This window comes from Clarias gariepinus, chromosome 5 (genome assembly GCF_024256425.1).
Source record: "Clarias gariepinus isolate MV-2021 ecotype Netherlands chromosome 5, CGAR_prim_01v2, whole genome shotgun sequence".
Classification (NCBI taxonomy): Eukaryota; Metazoa; Chordata; class Actinopteri; order Siluriformes; family Clariidae; genus Clarias; species Clarias gariepinus.
In genome coordinates, this window is record NC_071104.1 from 32,996,279 (window position 1) to 33,019,678 (window position 23,400).

General features: G+C 37.7%; 1 protein-coding gene and 1 long non-coding RNA gene across 2 annotated transcripts; both read left to right on the forward strand.

Annotated features, from left to right (window-relative positions):
- The first annotated feature begins 11,238 nt into the window (after positions 1 to 11,238).
- LOC128524023 (uncharacterized) lies at positions 11,239 to 13,434 on the forward strand. Its single transcript, XM_053496292.1, has 2 exons — positions 11,239 to 11,578; positions 12,140 to 13,434. The coding sequence occupies exons 1-2, from the start codon at positions 11,254 to 11,256 to the stop codon at positions 12,454 to 12,456; spliced, it is 642 nt and encodes a 213-aa protein (XP_053352267.1). The 5' UTR covers positions 11,239 to 11,253; the 3' UTR covers positions 12,457 to 13,434.
- Positions 13,435 to 15,140: 1,706 nt separating this feature from the next.
- Positions 15,141 to 19,827, forward strand: LOC128524025 (uncharacterized). The gene is made up of 3 exons (XR_008360487.1): positions 15,141 to 17,925; positions 18,773 to 18,803; positions 19,256 to 19,827. It is a non-coding gene; the product is annotated as an uncharacterized LOC128524025 (long non-coding RNA).
- Positions 19,828 to 23,400: the final 3,573 nt, after the last annotated feature.

Genomic DNA, 23,400 nt, shown 5'->3' on the forward strand with positions numbered 1-23,400 from the left:
ACTGTGTATCTATCTCCAGTGGAACTTGAACCTCCAGAAGCTTGTAATTACTTTGTTTTTTCTTTAAAGTTAAACAACAAAGATGGAGTTATGAGCCATTACCTAAGAAGTAGAAACCTTTGACAGTGTACTGCATGTGCGTTAAACTTAAATCGACTGCTGGTTGTTAATCGTTTGCAGTACTTACTGCACCATAAGTGAAATAAAAATGTAGAATAAAACTGTACGCATTAGAATTCACTGTAAAGCAAGTTTCAACAATATCAACATTTTATTTCTTTGTGTGTGCCTAATAGGTTAGGCAGAGAGTTCTGCCATACAGAGGGAGAGAGAGACAGGCAGACATATACATAGGCTTCAACCTGAAATAATAATATCACTGATTACATTTAAACTGATCAGGTTATTTTCAGCTTTAACCCTTTACCTATTTTTACATTTAATAAATAAATAAATAAATAAATAAATAAATAAATAACACTTTTGTGTAATTTTGTTGTTGGATGTGAACATTAACTAAAGCTCTTAACCTGTATCTAGATGATTTCATGCATTACAATACTGTCTGATTAATGGACTGATTAGATAACAGCATTAAAGTGCAGGTGTAGGGGTGTTTATTTTTAAAGCAGATGTGATTGTACAGTTATACAGTATAATTCCTTTTTATTTTTTAAGGTCAGTGTATATATACAGTGAGGTCAATAAGTAGATAGATAGATAGATAGATAGATAGATAGATAGATAGATAGATAGATAGATAGATATTTTTCATATTGATATGAAATTGTATAGCCTGTCTTTGGTCATTTTTGTCATCAGCTCATTGATGATAAGCAAAACTTGAAGCTGTAATCGTGACTGAAAATTGCGTCATGCATACTTGAGGACATGTGTTTAAAAAAAACAGGAATTCGAAATAATAATTGAGGTAGTTTAAAAAAACAGCTCAAGCATTATTAAGGTTTGCTAACTGGAAGAATGAGGCAAGACCATGAGTCAAAGACATTTCTTTGGTAGGAGCCGACATCTGATTCTTCACTTTGCTGTCAGTCAAAGATTTTTTTAGATCAGAAAAGGAACAATATACTGTATGCTTTATATTACTAGACACTGAGTGTCGAAAAAGTAGACAAAGATCAAGACAAAATGAAGAACAAGAGAAGATATTATTCATTGTCAGGATATCCATATGAGAGTCATGGAAAACACATTGACCCCGAGATCCATTTTTCTCTTTGATGTCTGTCTTACAAGAAGTACTGCAGGAAGTAGGTTAGCAGTTATGCTTAATGTGATTGCTTATTACATTGTTTCCATTTCAATTGTGTTTACTTGTGGATATGATTGCCAGAAACAGAAGACCAAAATGTTCCCATATGTCCAGAGTTTTGAATTTTTTTTTTTTAATTGATGGAGTAGATGGATGGATGGATGGATGGATAAATGGATGGATGGATGGATGGATAGATAGATAGATAGATAGATAGATAGATAGATAGATAGATAAGCTCAGCAATACAGCAATGGATAACTGAATGCACTGAAAAGTGTGTTTCAAATCGATCTCCTTTTTGAACAAAAGATCCCCAAAAACCTTGAGGTTAGAGTGTATAATGGCTCAAACGGTTAATGCTCTAGATCATCCTGGCTGACCCTGCGCTCTGACCCCAGCTTCCTAACTGGAATATGTGAAAAAATCATTTCACTGTGCTTCACTATGTGTCTCCCAGTGTTCGGGAATGAGGTTGTTGAATTGGGCACCACTGTGACCTTAAACTGCACCAGCAGGAAGATCGAATGGAAAGACATGTTTTTTTCGCAACTGGAAAATAAATTTGAAAGGCAAAGAGTGTGTCATTGCTGTCACTCCTAATAAAGACTCAGCGTATGACACCAGAAAAAAATGGGAAAAAGCTGACCCACACAGCAGAGGGAACCTATTACCTGATCATCCCAAACTTTTCTGCTCAAGATGAAGGAACTTACACCTGTTACACTTCATATGCATCAGGTAGTTCAAGCGATGAGACTTTGGGTACGTGAACAGTCTCTGTACATCAAACATAGAAACTATACGGGTGTGATGGTTTAGTGTGGAAGGTTTTTGTATTTAATGGTTGCTCTTTATATATGCTATTATAAATGCTTAGTTTTTTTTCCGACAAAAAGGCAAATAAAACATCCTCAGTACTTTCCCTTTAGCTAAATGGCGTAGCTTTCCCTTTTTTTCCAAATATTTTCACTTGACCAGTCTCTGTGTGAATCAAGCACATCAGAAAAATGTTGAAATTTATATCTGTTTACCAGGAAAGAAAATTAAGACTTAATAACACTAAAAAAGGGCGCTCTAGTTTGGTGCATGTTTGTTTATTTCCGTCAGTGTCCCTAAATCTGTAAAAAGCAGACTATGTCTACAGTTGGCAAAACCTAATTTACAGTTAAAGCCAGTGACTTTCAGGGGACTCATAACATGCCGGCCAGGGGTAGCTCAATGGTAAAGGCATTGGACTACGGTACCCCACAACCACCAATTTGCCACTGTTGGGCCCTTGAGCAAGGCCCTTAACCCTCAACTGCTCAGATGTGTAATGAGATAAAAATGTAAGTCACTCTGGATAAGAGCGCTGCCAAATTCCAAAATTTAAATGTAAAATAACATCTTGGAGGATTTGCCGGATCACCTGGGTCATGGATTATCGGTTGGTCCAGCAGGTGGCGCAGATGGTGGAAAGAGGTAAATCTCCCATTTCTAGAAGTACTTTTTGTTATGACACTTACAATTGAAATTTGAAGCATCCTACTCCTACTGTATATGTATCAGTGGATTCTTCTACAACTTGAATAGAATCTGTGTCTGCCTAACTGACTTCATTGGCGTATGCCATTATTTATTTAACAAAATTGAAACAAACAAAATGACAAAGTAATCGCTTTCAGTACCGAAATTTTACCATTTTACTCTACACATGGCCATCAGGACACATGGCCAGCTTGCAGTCATTGAGGGGAAGATGAATTTCCAAGCATCTCAAATAATTCTTCAGGATGATGTGAGAATGTCTGTATGCCAGCTGAAACCCTGTAGAAGTTGGGTAATGCAACAGGACAATGACCCAAAACAAACAAACCCACAACAGAATAGCAAAAAATAAATAAATCTGCTTATCAAAGTCCAAACCCCAACCCAATAGAAATGCTATGGAAAGACTTGAGGAGTCATACACATGCAACTTCCAAAGAATATAATGGAGCTAAAGCAGTTCTGCGAGGAAGAATGGGTTAAAGTTCCTCCTGAACGATGTGGAGGTCTGTTCCACAGCTACAGGAAGCGTCTGGTTGAGGTTATTGCTGCCCAGAGGGGTAGGGGGTGCCAACCAGTTATTCAGTTCAAGGGTTCACTTACTTTTTCCACTACCATTTTGAATGTTTAATGTGTTCAATAAAGACATGAAAGATCTTTTTTTTTTAGATTTTTGTCTCATTATCTTAGGCACATTATATTTGCCAATACCTTTGACTTAGATTAAGATCAGATCACATTTTATGATAAATTAATGCAAAAAAACATGAAATTCCAAAAGCTTCAAAAACTTTTTTTTGCCACTGTATGCACTATGTTCAGTTTATCCCTGAGTACCAGGCTGTCCTTTAGTGTCTCTGAAATCATGTTGCCCCCGCAGTATTAAATACAGCACGTGACATCATAGACTCATAAAGAAGCTTAGCAGCTGGGCCAAAGTAGAGTTGGTTGTTTTCCTTCTTGTACAGCCTGTTCTCATACACTTCAGTCATTAACTTTTTATTTTATTTTTAGTGTCATTTAAAAATTAATACAATATTTTTTTGTTGACTTATATCTGCCGTCTTTCTAGACACTAATTTCCTCTTGTGGTTCTTTTAAGTGGACTCTACAACATGCGCAAAAAACTCAGAAGCTAAGATAAGATTGCTTTTGATGAATATTGTGAATACATTATCATGTTAGCTACTGTAATTATGTCCTTTTTTAGGGTATCTTGATTTTTTTTTTGGTTTCCTGAACCTAACCTCTTCTGTTTTCAACTTTTGTGAAGGCTAATTTCACAAATGACATAAACTTTTTTTTAAAAACAGTGATACAGTGATTCAATTCTTAATATACTGTACTTTGAAAAATAGTTTAATGAAGAAAAAACTTTATAAATTCAACATAAACATGTTGAATTGACAGGTTTTACACTAAACATAGGTAACACTAAACATAATGTAAAAAATCAAAAATAAATTAAGTTTCATTAAAAATTACATTTTTCACAGGAATGTACTAAACATGATCAAGTGGGACAAATAAAAAAATGGGAATTGCTGAAGAGGTTTTATTAATGTGTTAGTTTATTTATCTCATACAGTAGTAGGTTATTGTGGATACTTTTCAAATAGTTAAATTGTTCCTTATATTTAATATATACAAATGTCTGCAAATGTACATTTAGTGGAATACAGATGAAATACATCGAACATAGTTAATGAACCATATGCTTACATGTGTACATGACACTGACATATTTTTTTTTTTATATTTCTTTTATGCTCACAATTAGTAACTTATGATCTTGGTAAATGATTTGCTTTGTTTTTAGAAATGTTTGCTGCAAGTCTGATACACAACAGGTAAAATATTTTACATACATTAAGGTTTTACACAATTTTGAGGAGCGTTTAAGTCAAACTGTGACTAATTGTTCAAAATAACAGAACACAGTTCTGAGAGTAAAAACTCACTAATTCCCTGCTACAATAATCTATTTATCCCAGTGTTTCACTAATGCTTGGTGAATTACAACGAAGCCATGATCCATAATTACTTATTCCTATTCTGTAAGATCATAGTCGGACCACTGGTCAATGTTTCCACACTTTAGGCAATCTATTGGTTTAACTGGGTGTTATGATAATTTCAGACTTTTTCTAAAACAGCATTAATTAACATTTAAAAGAAAGTCAAGTTACAAACTACATTACAAAGTAGGAATTATTTTGAAGTGAAGCTTTAGTGACATTTAAAGCAGTACATCCACTCACAACCCTGACTCACCGTTCACCCAGTGAACATATAAAGACTCACCTACTTTTCATGGTTTCGATAATATGATTTATTCTATGTGCTCAAATCTTACTTCCTGCCTCTAAATTTAAGGCTGTTAATATGCATCTAGATATGGGGTAAGGTAGCTGTCCAAAAAGACGTGCGTGTACTAATAAACATTCATACATATTACCCTAAGGTAAAAAAATGTGGTTTTGTAAACTCTAATATAAGTTAAATTATACATACAATATGTAGTGTGTGTTCTTATGTGAGAATACGATTCCAAACGACTAAAAATGACTATTATCATATAATAATAATAATAATAATTATTATTATTATTAATAATAATAATAATAATAATAATAATAATACGAAGCACAATTTTATGCTTGGAGTTTCTCAATTATAAATATGAATTAATAACCCTGATTCTACTGTCAAAAATAAACTGTGCATGCGTTCGTACTGTGTATGACTTGGCGAGAGTTTTTGCACAACCTTAGGCCAATATGTACGAATGTTCATTAGTACACGCATGTCTTTTTTGATAGCTACCTTACCCCATACATTAATAAAAGAAGTATGGTGAATAAATTCTGCAAATAGGTCAATGTAAAGATACTGTGCATAAACACAATCAATAATTTTTTTTATTTAAAACATCACTGCTGAGCGCACACACACACACACACACACACACACATCCATTTTTGAATAATCTTTACATTTTTAAATCTTTAAATTGCTACTCACTAATTCATTTGTAAAATATTTACTAAGAAGCTCTGACCTGAAGTTTCTACTCAGAAAACTCGGCACATCACAGCCATATGAGTCACAATACGTTGTAAAGACAGATTGTGGTTTTAGATTTGAACAAACAGAAATGTTACATCTATCCATTGCTTCACACCCCATGATAAGCACACACCCACACACTCTTGTAATCAATATATTATCACAAAGTCACATCAATGGCATCAAAAGAAAGATATATGGCTTTGATGTTATACTTAGAGTTCAGTGGGTGCAGTGGTGGCTCGGGTGGTTGAACCGTAAGGTTGATTATTGGAAGGTTGGGTCTGTGTGCATATGCATACTCCTTCACACACTATGGGCAATGTGGAAAAGTCAATTGTTGTTGCACTGTGGGGGAAACCATAGTACCTGGAGAAAACCCGCTAAGCCACGGTAAGGACATGCAAACTCCATGCACACAGACCTAATGCGGGAATCGAACCTGGACCCTGAAAGGGCAAGGCGACAGTGCCTTTAAGCAAGCTACCTAATATCGTAAATGTTAGCTAGCATAATATTAACTCTAACTATTTGATTTACCTTTCTGCTGTTAGCTTGCTGTCCCAATGCAAACTGCAGGTACTAATAAAATATATAGAGCAGATCAATTGCAGTAAAGGGCATTAGACTAGAATATTTTAAGTTTACATCTCTTTAAATATTTGTTAGCAATGCTAAGTCACTTTATGACTACAAATGTATGATAATTGAGAAAGGTAATCGAGTTTAAAAATAGAGTGAGTACATTTAAACATTTACATTTAGGCATTTAGCAGATGCTTTTTTCCAGAACGACTTAAAAAAACATACTGTTATTACTACTGTAAGTAAGTATTATCAGTTAAACACTGATGGGTAACACATACGTCTTTAATTGTTGTTTAAAGATTGCCAAAGACTCAGCTGTACAGACATCTAGAGGAAGTTAATTTCACCACCTAGGTGCCAGAAAAAAGTCTGGATGCCCGTCATCCTCGTGCCCTAAGAGATGTTGGGACCAGTTGAGCAGTGCTGGAGGATCGGAGGGAACGTATTTTCAAAAGCAGGAAAAAAAAGAAAGAGAGACAGTTAAAAAAAAAGAAAAGAAAAAGTGAAAGAGATGTACTGATAATTTTGCATGAGAAAATGCCTTGATGCCACTATAGTGGTTTTAGTTGCAGGAAGTTGTGACTGTCATTTTTGTAGGAGCAGCAGTATCAGAAATGTGAAAAAAAGAAGAATATCACAGTGCTGAGGAATGCAGAAGGAGGAGAGCACATACAGTAGAAGCAGAAGGACAAAGGCCGTGATGAGTCTGTGTATAAAATAAAATAAAATAAAATAAAAAAAAACTTTATTTGGAGTTCGTTGAACAGACGGAAAAGATATTTCAAGACATAATAACAGAACAAAAGAAGATTATTTCATTGTTATTTATTGTTTCACGGCGATGGAGCGAAAATTATTCCTGAGACTCGTCTTTCTCTTCGCTGTCTGTCTTACCAGAAGTCATGCATCAGGTTTGCTCGTTACCTTTTCTTTTTGCTTGTGCTTACTTTATTTGTGTTCGGTGGTAAATAAGATTACAGTACACAAGATTAAGGTGTTTGTTGGAATAGTTTACAAGGAGGATTTTGAATGAATTTTGAATGTATTTCAAGTAGGAAGAGTCATATTTTAACATGTTTAAAGTCGATATAAACTGAAATATTTATTCTGGAAGGGGTGCATAACCCCGTTAAAAGCGGAGGTGCGCTGTGTGCCGCTTAAGAACCTGCATGCATATAGAGTTAAGCAATTTAGGGTTTTATTCATTTACTGCAAAATGTGATAGATGATTAGCACAATAATCAATTAAACACATCTATTGCAAGTTTCTCCAATATTCCTCTTGTGATATGTCTCTCTTTATCCCAGCAGCAGAAACAAGAGTTCTTTCCCCAGTTAAACCTCTATTTATAATTATATGCTTTTATTGTAATTTTAATCGGTTATGGGCAAAATAATCAAATGTATTGCACTCAAAAAAATAACTTGTTGAATGAACGTGATTAAATTATGGAAAGAATTTCCAACTGATTTAATGGCTCTCTTAGCGTTAAGCAATTTGGTTTGCCCAACTTAATATTCTTAGGTTCAGTCAAATTAATTTTATTAGGTTCATTTAACTTATTTACTACAGCTGCGTCCAACATAATTTAATACTGTTAACATAAATGAATAGCGTTGGTACAACACATTTTTCAGTTGTAAATTAAGTTGATCTAACTCAAGTAAATTTAAATTTCAAGCCCTGGTCAACAGAATTCTGTGAAGGAAAGAAGCATAAGACAAACGGGATAAAACAGAGATTTTTATTTTACACCAGCAGAAACTTACAAATGAGGTCTTAATTTGAAAAAAAGTACAAAACATAAAACACCACAAATAAGTATTAATCATAGAAATTTTTTTTTACACCAACAGAAAGTTTTGTACTTTATAACTGTTCGTTATGATTTTAAATATGACCGTTAGAGACGGTTGGTCAGAAAACTCCTGAAGTCAGATGCAGACAGGACACTTTCACTCACAAACTCCTGTGAAAAAATACAGATAGATTCAATTAAAATTCATGATACTTAATTTATCAAATAAACAATATTTATACTTTGTCCCTCTCGCTTCACAACTCACGCCCGCCAAACGTTTGTCTTCTCAACACGCTGTGTTCTCTTCTCCCGATATTTCCGGTTTTGCTATTTCCGGTTTTCATAGTGACAAGATCTCTTTGGTTTATCTCAACATGATTAAATCTAATACATGTTAAGTTGTTGAATTTCATGTAAATACAACATAATTTATTCATGTTCATCTTGAAAACATGAAATTATTATGTACAAAACACATATTACATTTTAGTACATGTAACAGGTAGCCATGTTCATTTTTTTGAGTGTGGTCTGTTTCCCTTAATTTCTCTTGTTAAATGTCTCATTCTACTCCAGTAGTCACAAGAGCTTTTTACTTAGTCAAACCCCACTATGAATAATTATTTTTATTGCAAAATATAATCAATTGGCACAATGATCAATTAAACAACAAAGCCATTGCACTTTTCCCTAGTATTTCTCTTGTGATATGCTAGCAGCGTCCTAGCAGCATGTCACAAGAGCTCTTTCCCAAGTTAAACCCCTCTGTTTTAAAATATTTTTATTTATTGTCATTTTAATCAATTATTGTCACAATAATCAATTAATCAACAAATCCAATGCACTTGCCCCCATAATTTCTCTTGGGATATGCGCCACTCTACCCCAGCAGCATGTCACAAAAGCTCTTTCCCCAGTCAAATTCATAATTACAGTGAAACCTCGGATTGCGAGTAACGTGGTTTGCGAGTGTTCAGCAAGACGAGCAAAGATTTTTAATAAATTAAAACAAATTGATTTTTTCCCTAATTTAGTTGTGTCCAAGTCCCACATTTTTCGCTAGCCGACCTCATTTTTCGCTCGCTCACGCACCATTGGGGCAGCGTAACACACATATAATAAGGACAGCGCTATCTGCTGCCTCCATGTGCATGAGCTCACAGACGCCCCGAATGGCAAAGAGCCGTGATTAATGTGGGGGGATGATAGGGCGAGGACACGTGCATGTACTGTTAACTATAACACTGTGACCCTGTGTGTGCACTAAAACATTTTGTGTTTGTACGTGTGTGCGCGTGTGTAAAGCAAAAGAAGTCTTGTTAGAGAGTTAGCACTCTCTTTTTCTCTCTCTAATGGAAACACTGCTCTGTCATGATTCTTTTCAAAAGTAAAGTGCAGGTAATTTGATTTATTTTTACTTTACAGCAGTGATTCCATTCCTTTTTTTCCTTTTTTTTTTTTTTGTGTGTGTGTGTGTGTGTGTAACACAATAAATAACACAGCAATGATGGCTGTCTCAATATGATAACAACTGGACATAACAAATTGGTTTAAAAATGGAATAGGTTTAAGAGCATCAATAAAAGGTATATAAAACATTTAGCTTTAAAATTGAAACTCCACAACTGCTACCATCTCTCTGCTAAAGAAAGCATTTCTGTGATCCCACTAGTAGCAGCATGGATTAATGATGGTTCTGCAAAATTAGAGAAAGATGCAGAAATTTTGTTCGCGTGTGCGCAGTGAGCATATACTGTATGTAGGATGGATTTACTGGTAGGCTAGCCCACAGAAGCACACCTCCTCTGTGCTTCACGTGTCCAACAGGTTTGCTCTCCTTAGTGATGCACCCTCTGAGAAATCTGAAAGAGCTCTGGTTCTAGGAGACTCTATACCGTGGCACGTGAAATTAGCCAGGCCTTTAGGGGTGCCAGCGGCAGTGGTTAAGTGTATCCCAGGTGTGTCTGATTATTTTGATTTATACACATTCACATTTCATACAAACTTTTATAATATCTTTTGATTGTGTAAAGCTGCTTTGCGACAATGACAATTGTTAAAAGCACTATACAAATAATAATTGAATTGAACTTGCCTTTGCTTTACCGAGAGATACATTTCTTCGATTGAATCATTCTTTTGTGCAAAAACTGTTGCTCAAGTTAAACTAAGCTAAAACTATCTTTTCCAATAAGCTTAAAACAGCCAAGCGATTCATTGTAACTGAGTCAACAACTAATAGAGCAAACCTTTTAAAAAAATATATATTTCCATGGCTTAAACATTAACATAATGAATAACATAATTAACCTGTTGTGTTATAAATCATACTAAAATAATAATGCAATATAAAAAAATCTCACATTAACTGTTACTAACTATTACTAACACTCTGTGGACTCATATCCTTCAGGAGCAGATGAAAGAACATCCCTTCATGCTAACAATACACAGTCCCACTCTACAACCGATCAAAAGCATGCAGGTAAAAACTCAAAATTCATCATTTCTAATGGATCGCTACTTTGCCATGTATTTGAAATTTTTTTTACAAGTTTCCACCTCTTTTCTTCCTTTTAGAATTACTACTAGCATCTAGTTGTTTAAAAAAATATAGTGTACAGTATGTTTGTAAAGTGACCTTGAGTGTTAATTATCACTGTGACAATGATTCAAGGAAACATGCAGCAGAATTGCAGCAATTTGTGGCTGTCTATTTGGCAGACTGTGTGCTATAGTTAGAATAACAGGAAGTCACATGTACTGTATCCAGTCATAAATTGCAGAACTGGATAAGACTAGTCAAACAGGAAAGATTAATGTCCAAGTGTGTCAAGATGATGATGAGTTTTTTTTTCTTTGTCTAAATAAAATCAAGCTCAATTTCACAAGTAAAAAAAGCATAAAAATCCTGGTGTCTGGAATGTTGTACAAATAATAATATGAGTAAATTATTGTGCCATTTTGATCCTTTTAAATCATCTGTGTATAATGTATCCTTCAGAGTCCAAAAATGAGGTTGTTGAACTGGGCACCACTGTCGCCTTAAACTGCACCAGCAGGAAGATCGCATGGAAAGACATGTTTTTTGTCATCTGGAAAATAAATTTGAAGGGCAAAGAGTGTAAAATTGCTGTAGCTAAAAATGACTCAGATTATGACACCTGTCAAGATGGGAAAAAGCTGACACACACAGCAGAGGGAACCTACCAACTGATCATCCCAAATTTTTCTGTTGAAGATGAAGGAACTTACACGTGTGACACTTCGTACACATCAGGTGGTTCAATGGACGTGATCACGGTCTCTGCATGGGGTGAGTGAAGGTCTCTTTACAGCAAAGAAAAAGAAAACATTACTGTTTTTGTCTCACTTTCCATTGTTTCTCTGAGTATGTATTTACTGGTTGGGATTTATATAAAGTAGGACGTACAGTAAATAACTAATACAGTAGTTATACCAATGAGGATATCTATTTTAATATTTTTTATAATGTAAAGTATATTTACCTGTGTATTGTGAGCATGAAGCAGGCAAGATGGTTGTCACTTATGGACATATGATTAATAGCTTAGCAAAACAAACTACCTATACTTGAATGAATGTCATACTTACACCTATAGTCACCTGTCAATTTGTTGCTTGCCTTGAGAGCATATAGTTAGTCTTTAAACAGCCTGAGTTAAAAATGATCTTAAGACCTCAAGACTGCTATGAAGTTTAAAAGAAAATAACTGGCCATAGGACCTCCAATACATGCCAAATTGTGCAAAATACATGCAAAATAACAAATTGCTAAGTTTGTTGTATACTATCTTTAATGGGATTAGGTGAGATAATGTGCCCATTACTCAAATGTATGTTATGTCTTTACTAGCACGTCCACACTTATCTGGCTGGCTGGAATATCAGAATGGACACACTGTTGCTGTGTGTGAAGCTACAGGGAAACCACGAGCCTCTATCCTTTGGAAAGCACTGTGGAACACATCCCTTCCTGTCACACAAGCAACTGAGCGTGAAGGGCAGGTTTCTACAGTGATTAGTCGCTTACACATTCCTCGGCATGCTTCTCATAGGAACCTTACTTGTGTGGCCACTGTTAAAGACCTCAAGACTCAATTTAGTAACTTTACATTTAGAGGTAAGCCATCCAGGTTCTACGATCTACATTACTTTATTGTTATCAAATAAATTAAATTAACCAATACAATGAAATATGAAATACAATGCAGAAAAATACATATGATCTATGATCAGGTAAAGAAAACAAGTATTTCAATTAATATAGCACAAATTAAAAACTTAACAAATTGACCCAAGTGTAAAAGTATAAAATCACAGATATTTGGCAATTAGGAATTTACAGGAAAAAAACTCCAAGTAAGTGAAGAAGAAAACAATTGAACACATGGAATTATAGAAAAATAAGCAATGTGATGATGTGCAGAGTTACTGTTATATGTCATTGTCCTATCACATCACATATTCAATAGATAAAGTCAAGTCAAATTAATTTTTAAAGCTTATTTAACACAGCTTAATTGACCAAAGTGCTGTACAATTCTAAAATAGCTGCAGACATATAAACTGACAAAAAACAGACAATAATAATACAATAAAATAAAATCCAAATAAAAACAATATATAACAATAAAAACTATAAAATTAGCAAATAAAACAATAAATAAACAAAAGTAAAACAAAATAAATAAAAACAGCAAGAAGAACACCTCATCACTCTGTATTAAAAGACAATGTGTATGAAAAGGTTTTAAGGTGAGATTTAAAAAAAGAGCTGGGGCCTATCTGATGTACTGGGGCAACTCATTTTAAATGTCTTCCTGTTTATGTGTTTCCGTTAAAAACGTACTGCAGCATTTTGGACCAGTTGCGGCTGTGCAATCGAGGCCTAGCCAACACCAACATAGAGGAAATTACAATAATTGAGTCGATAAAAGCGTGTATAACATTTTTAAGATCATTTTTTTTTATTTGCTTGTCCTGTTTAAAATCACTGTCCAATAAAACACCCACATTTTTAGTAGTTGATTTTACATAAATTTTAGGGAACACGTCTCAGGGAAATGGTTAACACAGGCTCCATTAGGTCCAAATACTATGACTTTAGTTTTAGTCTCATTAAGAGTCTACAGCTACAGCCATCCACACTTTAACAATGAACAATGAACAATAAACAGTGAAAAGACATTCTGTGCTCCCTAATAATGGTGTCATGGGACTGACTGAGCGAGAATGAAGCCAATAGCAGAAAAATAGGGATTTCTCAGAGCTTTATTAACAAACAGAAACCTTGGTAAGCAGGCGCAGAAGGAGCAGAGGATAGAAGCAGTGTGTGTATTAGCCAGTGAATGACAGTAGTGAATGGGGAAACCTCTAGTGATGAGGGAGGAGGCGGGGCTATGATGCGAGGGAATCTCCGCTATCCCTGAAGTTGAGCACTGGCAAAATCCCGCTAGCGTTACTCGCTGTAAATCTGTTTCACATGCAGAGGATGGTAATTGCAGTGGTTTAGCTCCTGCGGAGAGAACAGAGGTCAGCGTGCAATGTGAGCTTTCTCTTTGATGTCCACGAATGCGGAAGTGCTTAAACGGGAAGGGCTTAAGCGCAGAATGGGACAGTGAAGGATAAACAGGATTGTTTTACCAGGCAGGGTTGGTAACTGAGAGTCCAGGAACGTGAGCAAACAAATCCAGAAACGTAAGTACAAATTCTGAATCCAGAGAGCATGCAAGGTCGTATACATTAGTCAGTCCGATAGTAGCAGAGATACCAAGGGGCAAAGACAAGAAAGAAATTTGAGAGACAGACAGGGTCAAGAATGAGATTAGAATACAAGGGAAAAACACTGGGCAAAGGAAAATGCATAGCACACGAGTGAGATACTGCGGCACTTAATGGTTCTCTCTGCATGCTTAAAAAGCTGAGAGATGATTGAATGATCAAGTTCAGGTGTGTGTGAGCGACAGGTGAGCTTGCAGGGAGAAAAACCTGGAGTGGAGTTTAGGGTCTGAAAGTGCTGAGTTGATCTGGCTGGCTCGTGACTGTACCCCCCTCCTACGGACGCCGCCTGGCATTCTGGCTGGTGCATTAGGATGTTGTTAGTCATCAATGAGGGATGGATCCAAAATGAATCTGGACGGAATCCAGCTTTTCTCCTCAGGGCCGTAGCTCTCCCAATCTACCAGGTACAGGAGGCCTCTGCCTCGTTGTTGAGCCTTCAAGAGTCTGCGTATGGTGAACGCCTCACCACCATCGATAACTTGAGGGGGATATTATGAGCGAACAATATGACCTTTAGCCCACTCTATAAAGCGGTGCCCTGGAACGGTGCCAGTCAGTTTGTTGTTTGAAGGCTGTGACGGTCTGGCGGATCTTCGAACTTGCGTTTGGCCAAGTTCTCCGGCATCAACAAACGAAGGCTTGAATAGAAGGGACCGAGACCTCTTTTTCCTAAAGGGGGAGCAGGGGAGGCTGGTACCCGAGACAGCACTAAAAAGTTGAGAGGCCGGTAGCTGACGTGGGCAAGGTCGCAGGTGCGACCCTCAGAGTCGAGGAGCTCGGTGACAAAATCAAGAGCTATGTGGGACCATGGTCTGTGCAAGATATGAAGAGGTCTGACATAAAAAGCAGGTGGTTTGTTGCTGGTTTTATTTCTTGTGCAGATATCGCAGGCACTTACAAATCAGTGGGTGTCGTCCCTCATGGTGGGCCACCAAAATCGTGCCCCCATTCCAGGACACAAGGTCGTTCTGCCTCTGGGACAAAAAGCTTGCCTGTTGGTGTTTCTGGGGAACCGGGTTCCTGGTTGAGCGCCGCCCTGACTTGTAACTCGACGTCCAGTAGTGCCGCATTAAGGGGGCAAAATGGTGGCTTTGGATGCTTGATCCTGGACTGGGGAGAACTGATGGAAGAGCGCGTCCTGTTTGGTGTTCTTTGAGCCCGGGCAATAGGACAGGGAGAAATTAAAACAAGAAAAGAATAGGGACCACCTAGTTTGTCTAGAATTGAGGCGCTTGGGTTTCCTGAGATACTCCAGGTTCTTGTGGTCAGTCCAGGCCAGTAACAGGGTCTCAAAAGCAAATACATTGATTAAGTCCCTAAGGACGTGTTGAAGGCGGCTTTCCAGGCAGGGGATAGCGATTCTTGTTGGTGATGTCATTAAGCCCTCTGTAATCAATACAGGGACACAGGGACCCGTCCTTCTTTGCTACGAAGAAGAAGCCAGCCCCAGCTGGAAATGATGACGGTCTGATGATTCCAGCAGCTAACGATTCAGAGTTGTACTTGTCCATGGCTTCCCTTTTGTATTGGAAGAGTGAGTACAGATAACATCTGGATGGAGCAGTGCCAGGATGGAGGTCAATCGCACAGTCGCAGGGATGGTGGGGGGCAAGAGAGATAGCCCAAGACTTGCTGAACACTGCCCTGTGATTTCGAGGCCTCCCTGCCTGCGTGGGAGCGATCAAGTACCCTCCTTATCTCATCAGTGAAGGTGTTGAAGGTGGCACGGCAAGGTTCGTTGGCGTCCCGGACGACATTCCCCCACTCACAGGCTCTCCCTGTGAGGAGGGTGATAATATATGCCACCCTTGAGCGTTCAGGGGGGGAGGTTGATGGCTAAAGCTTGAGTAACAAGGAGGACTAAGACAGAAAGGAACGACATGTTCTGGGGTTGCTGTTGTATGGTTGAGGATTGGGCAAACGAGGTTTGTGCCGAGCTGGTGGTGTCAAAGTGGAAGGAAGAGCAGAGCATTGTTGTTGAAATTGCATTGTCAGCTGCAACAATGTCTGGGAGATTTGTTGGAGGTTTTGCTGATGAGAATTTATGAGGGCCCCCTGCTGGGCAATAATCTGACGTAACCAGCATCAGAACAAGCCCTATAGGTCTGGACTGGAGTCTAGTTCGAAGGCTGGGCCTGGGGTGAGATGCTTCTGCTGGGTCCATCATGGCAGCAGTATACTGTCATGGGACTGACTGAGTGAGTGTAAACCCAATAGCAAAAAAATAGGGATTTCTCAGAGCTTTATTAATACACAGAACCTTTGCTAAGAAGGTGCAGCAGGAGCAGAAGAGAGAAGCAGTGTGTGTATGAGCCAGTGAATAATGAAAGTGAATGAGAAAACCCCTAGTGACGAGGGAGGAGGCGGGGCTATGACGTGAGGGAATCTCCGCTATCCTGGAATTTGAAGACTGGGTAAATTCCGCTAGCGTGACTTGCTTTTTTATTAAATATTATCAATTTGCATATTCATTAATAATTAATAAGCAATAATTCAAAAAAATTAAATAACTTTCAAGTCATGTGACCCATTGCCTCAAAATCTATGGACATTTTATTAATTTTATTTTAATAACATATATTAATAAGTATGAGACCTCAAAATCTATCTTTAAATGTGCCCCCTGTTTTGCAGAGGGCACAACACATTTTTTATTAAATATTATTACTTTGCATATTCATTAATAATTAATAAATTCTAATCTGATTTTAAATAATTCTACTCTGTACACCTGAGACACGTCTGCTTAGAGAAGTAGAGAATTTCAGTTTTAATCAAACTTTTTAAACATGATATGTAGCTTCACCTAATCAGCCTTAAAAGGTAAATAACTAAAAGTCCTTTTTTTTTCTAGCCCCTCTAGGTCTGTTTGTTTTAGATCAGTTTTAGATCTGCAGCATTCATATAATTATATTTTTTGGAAATGCATGTGATCTTATAACCTGTAGACATTGAGCTGATGTATGTTTTAAAAATGAGATTCGCTGAAGTATGGCCAGGTTTTTGCATGACATAAAAAAATTTTTTTGTGTGTGCTCAATTTGGTTAATATGTTGGTGACCCCTGTCATGCAATAATACACTCTTTGTTACAAAAATTTAAACATGTTTACAAAACACATTCATACAGTACAGTATGAGTGCTCTGGACTAAGCATTACAGAACACTAGGTGGAGCTAATAGTGCTATACCAGACAGTAGTGTTAGGAGTGGGTAACCATTCCATAACTAATTGTTGGTTTGAGTAAATAACTAATGATGGGTTAACAATTGGTCTAATCACAGAGTACTATGCTTATTTGATATTTCTGTTTTTTTTTTTTTTCCAAGGCTGTCAAATTAACGTTGTGGTGCATATATTCACTTTACATTACCATAAGTGTTTCTGCCCGGCACACTAACTGTGAAGTCACCCAACCATAACTATCATCTTGCTCTCCAAGATGGCGGCGCGGCAATAGCACGCAGCGGCCGCTCTGGAGCCAAAATGGTGCTACTTTGTTTACTTCGTGTTTGTAGCACGTTTATTTTACTCAGTAAATGGACATCGGTGCAAACGGTGTTTGTATTTACCACCGCCAGACACTTTTACATCTCAATAACTCGGTAAAATCCATTCAAGATGAGATGCATGAGTACACGATACACTAATGCACTTACCCCAGTGTTTCACTAGTGCTTGGATACTATCAAGGTGGAAGTAGTAAAAACAATATTTTTTTGTTGACTTACATCCCCTGTCTTTGTAGATACACATGCCAGATGGTTTTGTCCTTTTGTGGGAATTTGTGTTGCATGCTCCATCATGGCTGTTTTAACTGGACTCTACATCATGCGCAAAAAACTTAGAGAGCCAAGGTAAGATCGCTTTTGAGGAACATTGTGGATATAATTTCCTGTTAGCCAATTACAGTGTTCTTTATTAGGGTACTTCCTGATTCCATCATCTGTTTTCAAGTTTTGTTAAGGGTAATTTCACAAATAGTTACCATTTATTGATTGTAATTATATATATATATATATATATATATATATATATAATTATATATATATTATAATTATAATATATATATAATTATATATATATATATATATATATATATATATATATATATATATATTAAAACAGCAGTAGGCTGTAGTCACCATTTGATTGGGTTTCTTATTTCCATTTAATTCAGTTAAATAAAGAAAAAACACGTTATAAATTTATCATTAACATGTTGAATTGACAGGTTTTACGCTTAACATATGTAACACTAAACATAATGTAAAACTAAAAAAAAAGTAGGTTGTACATTCTTTTATACTTGAACATGATCAAGTGAGAGAAATAAAAAAAAAAAGAATGTTCAAATTTCTGAAAAAGTTTTTACTAATGTTTCTGGTTATTTATCACATACAGTAGTAGGTTATTGTGGATACTATTCAAATAGTTAAATTGTTTCCTATATTTAATATATATATAAATGTCTGCAAATGTAAATTCAGTGGGATACAGATGTCACCCCAACTGTGGAATCACTGCACATACTGTACGTTGTCGAACATAGTTAATGAACCATATGCTTATGTTAATCAACCTTTTATTAGATGTGTACATGACACTAACATATTTAAAAAAAAAGTTTTTTATCCAAATAGATTTCTGTGCTTATAATTAGTAATCTTGTTAATCTTGTTAATTGATTTGGTTGGTTTTTAGAAATGTTTGCTGCAAATCTGATACACAACAGGTAAAATATTTTACATAAAGTTTTACACAATTACGAGGGGTGTTCAAGTCAAACCGTGACTCACTAACTCACTAAGTCCCTGCTACAATAATCCACTTATCCCAGTGTTTCACTAGTGCTGAATTACAATGAAGCTATGATCCATAATTCATGGCTGAAACGCTGGCTTCCCAGGAACTCCTTTAATGGCCCAAACATCTGTAAATGGCTTAGAGTAAACTTACGACTGTATGGTGGTTTGAAAAATGTTTCTGTAATGTGCAATTGTGTTTGTGAATGATTGTGTGTACAGTCCCCAGATTTTATACTTGTACCTTCATTCATGAGGAAAAAAAAAAAATCATCACCAGTCCCTATTTGACTTGAACGCTTCTCATTTTCTGCCATCTTAATAATGATTATAAAACCCATTGAAGAATACAATAAACCAGTTTCTTGAAAATTATTTTTAGTCTAATGATCCTGAAGAAATGCACCATTACGCCAGGTGTGGACAAAGAGTGGAAGACATCTACAACACTCTGTGGACTCCTTCAACGCTTGGAACACCTGATCACCCACCCATTTATGAAAATGCATAACAACGGAATTCTAAAAAAGTATATGTGCTTTTATCCTGAGCATTGGATGAACATTTTTAAACACTTTAGATAAAATTCACACCTGAATGTTTGTTAATAAGAACCAATGAAACCTCTTAGGAACAGCATCCTTCAAAATGTTGGCTCTGGTGAGAGAAACACAAGCCTGAACTATTAAAAGTTGGTTTTGTTGTCCCTCAGGAAAAATCTTTTACGCCATATCATTTTTTATTTCTTTATGGTGAAGAGTTTAATATAGAACCCAGTTGGTACAGTTTAGTATTTGGTATTCACTTTTTCAGGAAATGCAGTGGTCAGAACCAGTATTGGGTGTAACGCATTACAAAATTGAATGTGTTAGAGTATTTCGATTACTTTTTTGATGTAACAAGTAATCTAACACGTTAGGTCTGCCATTTAAGTACTCAGTTATTTAGTTATTTTTTTCAAAAATTAAATCCGTTATTCAGACAATTTATGTAATCCGTGAGTCAGGCAGCAGTCATTCCCAATCCGTTAGCGTGTGTGTGTGTGTAAAAGGCGTCCTACGAGCACCGACCCTGATAACCCGCCCCCCTCTGTTATTCCTGCTGTTATACCCCTTTATACCTATGCAGTTTGATTATGTGAGGACTGACGCGCGGAAAGATGGAAATCTAATCACAATGCCAAAACTCACTGTGAATCATGATGAACTGTACTTACGGCCACCACGCAAAACCACGTAGTGTAGGTGAGATAGGGGTATAAGTAGTTAACAGATTATAGGCCAAACTTTGCTAAATGATGATGCAATAGAAATGTACTCAAACTAGTTACTTTTATCAGAAAGTAATGCTGTAATGTAACTGATTACTTTTTAAAGCCAGTAATTTGTAATGTAATTAGTTACTTCAAAAAGTAACATCCCCCAACACTGGTCAGAAAAAAAAAAAAAATCAATTAATCAAAAACTTAAGGGGGCCAGTTACAAATGGGTTAGGCATAGTAAAAAAAGAATCATACAACCCAGGAGGAAAATTAAAGCTGAGAAATGCAGTAAAAATTGAACAAAACATGACTGTATTTTGAAAACAGTAGTGTGCAAAGACTGCTACTGCATTTGCTGTAATTGTGTAAAAAAATAGTTCAAAGAGGTGACAGGTGTAAACAGCTGTTTAAAACTTAGTGTGAGGGTGACCTCCAGTGGTTGGGTGCAAGATGGCAGAGTACTCCTACAGCAACCATTACATCTAGCTCCATTAAGCCATACACCTATCTAGGAACCTCTCTCATCCAACTAGGGACCGTGAAGGCCATTGGAAACCATACTTATTCCTATTTTATACGACTGCTGTAGGACTTCCGATCAACACTCACACTGGGGGAACACATGCACATTCATGAACTACAGGCAATTTGGAAATGCCAATGGTGACCATTGTATGTAGTACTATTCTTTAATACCATGGTAGGGCCACCGGTCAACGTTCACATGCACATTCACACACTTTGGGAACGCCAATTAGCCTAAACTGCACATCTTTGAATGTGGGAGAAAACCAGAGAACCCAGAGGAAACCCACCATGCACACAGACCAGAGGTGGAATTTGATCCCAGGACCTGGAGGTGCAAGGCGACAGTGGTAACCACTAAGCCACAATGCTGCCTGCATCTAGCTCAAGAAACGATTATCATTATTATTATTATTATTATTATTATTATTATTATTACAGCATTTAAACCATATTATGTAAAACAGAAAGTCTTTTCCTATTAATCCTTGATTCCTGCTGATTTCTAAAATGCACATAATGTCATTTTGGCAAGACTGGATTTTGAAAGTTTATATATATATATATATATATATATATATATATATATATATATATATGTTTAGCTGCTTTCTTTTCATTTTTATCATTCATTAAAAGATCACCTGATGTTACCATTTTATTTGCTCTTTTGTATTTTTACTAGTTAAACTTTTGTATTGTAGTCTTTACTCATCTTCTATACCGCTTTATTCTGTATTCAAGGTCGCGGGGACCTGGAGGCTATCCCAGGAAGGGGAGGGTACATCCTGGACAGGTTGCCAATCTATCGCAGGGCACACACACATACACACATTCACACACTCATTCACACACTACGGGCAATTTGGGAATGTGAATTAGTGAACTGTGGACCACGATCAGAGACAATGTCCTTAGGTAGGCCATGGAATTTGAAAACATGGAGGATCAGGAGCTTTGCAGTCTCCTTTGTGCACAGAAGTTTAGGCAGGGGAATGAAGTAGGTTGCCTTGGAGAACTGATCTACTATGGTCATGATACAGGTGTGGCCGAAGTCCAGGGGAATGTCGGACCATGGGCGGTATGGAATCGGTGTGGGTCTGAGGAAGTCTGTAAGAGCGGTGCCCCATTCCAGGACCTGAGATCATAGGGTAAGGGGAACGAAGAGATGATTGTGGGACAGGGCCTGCTTTACCTTGGTTTTTATGTCTAGTCACAGGCGGTGGAGTTTTGGGTGAGTGTGTACTGTCTGGAGAGGGCCTCTGGTTTGGAGTTCGTAGACCCAGGGCAATAGAAGAGGGTAAAGTTGAACCTAGCGAACAACAGCGACCACCGTTTCAGACCAAAAACGAAACCTCAGATCCCTCCAGCCAATGTCTCCATTCCTCCAGGGCCAGCTCGATGGCTAGGATCCTTGATCACCAATGCCACAGTTTGCTTCAGCAGGGGCTAAGCGATGTGAAAAGAAAGAGCAGGGATGCAGCTTATTGTCGTGAGCCGACCTCTGGGAGAGTACTCCTCCTACCCCCGTGCTGGAGGCATCAACTTCCACGACCGATCTGGCGTGGTGAGAATAGGGGCGGACGTGAACCGTTTCTTAAGTTTCAAGAAGGCTTTGAGAGTTTCCTGATTCCAACAGAACTGTGTCTTGGGAGGTCAGGGGGTGGCGATGGAATTGTAGTCACGGCGGATGCGGCGGTATAAATTTGCAAATCCTAGGAACCTCTGAAGTGCCTGCTGTGAGGTAGGTGTGGGTCAGTTTGTTAACCTCCTGGAGTTTGGTGGGCTCCATCTGGAAGACCAAAGGGCCGATAACGAACCCAGGGAATGTGATTGACATAGTGTGAAACTTTTTTCGGCTTTGACAAACAAATTGTTCTCCAAGAGTCTTTGCAGCACCTGACGAACATGACATTGATGCCCTTTCAGATCCTGGGAAAAGATATCATCAGATAGACGAACACAGACGAGTTCAGAAAATCCCTGAGAACGTCATTGAAAGACTGCTGGAGCGTTACTCAGATCAAATGGAACCACCAGGTACTCATAGTGATTTGTTAGGGTGTTGAAGGCAGTGTTCCTCTTGTCGCCCTCTTGAATAAGGATGAGGTGGTATGCATTGTGTAGGTCCAGCTGAGTTACCAGTCTGTCTCCTTGAAGAAGTTTAAAAGCAGTAGCCATTAGCAGAGAGGGTACCATTTTTTAATGGTGATTTCGTGTAGGCCCCTATAATCAATGCAGGGATAGAGAGACTTGTCCTTTTTGCCCACAAAAAAGAAGAAGCCAGCACCCACGGCGGAGGAGGAAGGACCAGGAGCCACGAGAGACTCAGTGATGTACTATACCATGGCTTCGCGTTCCTTGGGTGACGAAGAATAAAAGCGGCCTTTCGACGGAGTGGTGCCTGGGAGCAGGTCTATGGCGCAATTGTAGGGTCCGTGGGGGAGGGGTGGGGGGAGAGAAACAGGGTGGGATTTGCTAAACACCATCCTGAGGTCGTGATACTTTGTAGGCACGTGAGTGAGATTTGAAAGTTCATCCAAAGTGACAGGATTAAGGTGTGGAACACGATGGACTCCAGGCTGTGATTGTGTCCCTAGCGGAATCGACATGTGGGGACGACCATGGCTTGGGATCCTTACATAATAAACAGGGAGGTCTGCTCAGAGTGATTGTCTGAGACCTGCAGACCTAGAACAGGGGTTTTCTTTGTGTGATAAAGGGGAGCAGACTCCCGTCGA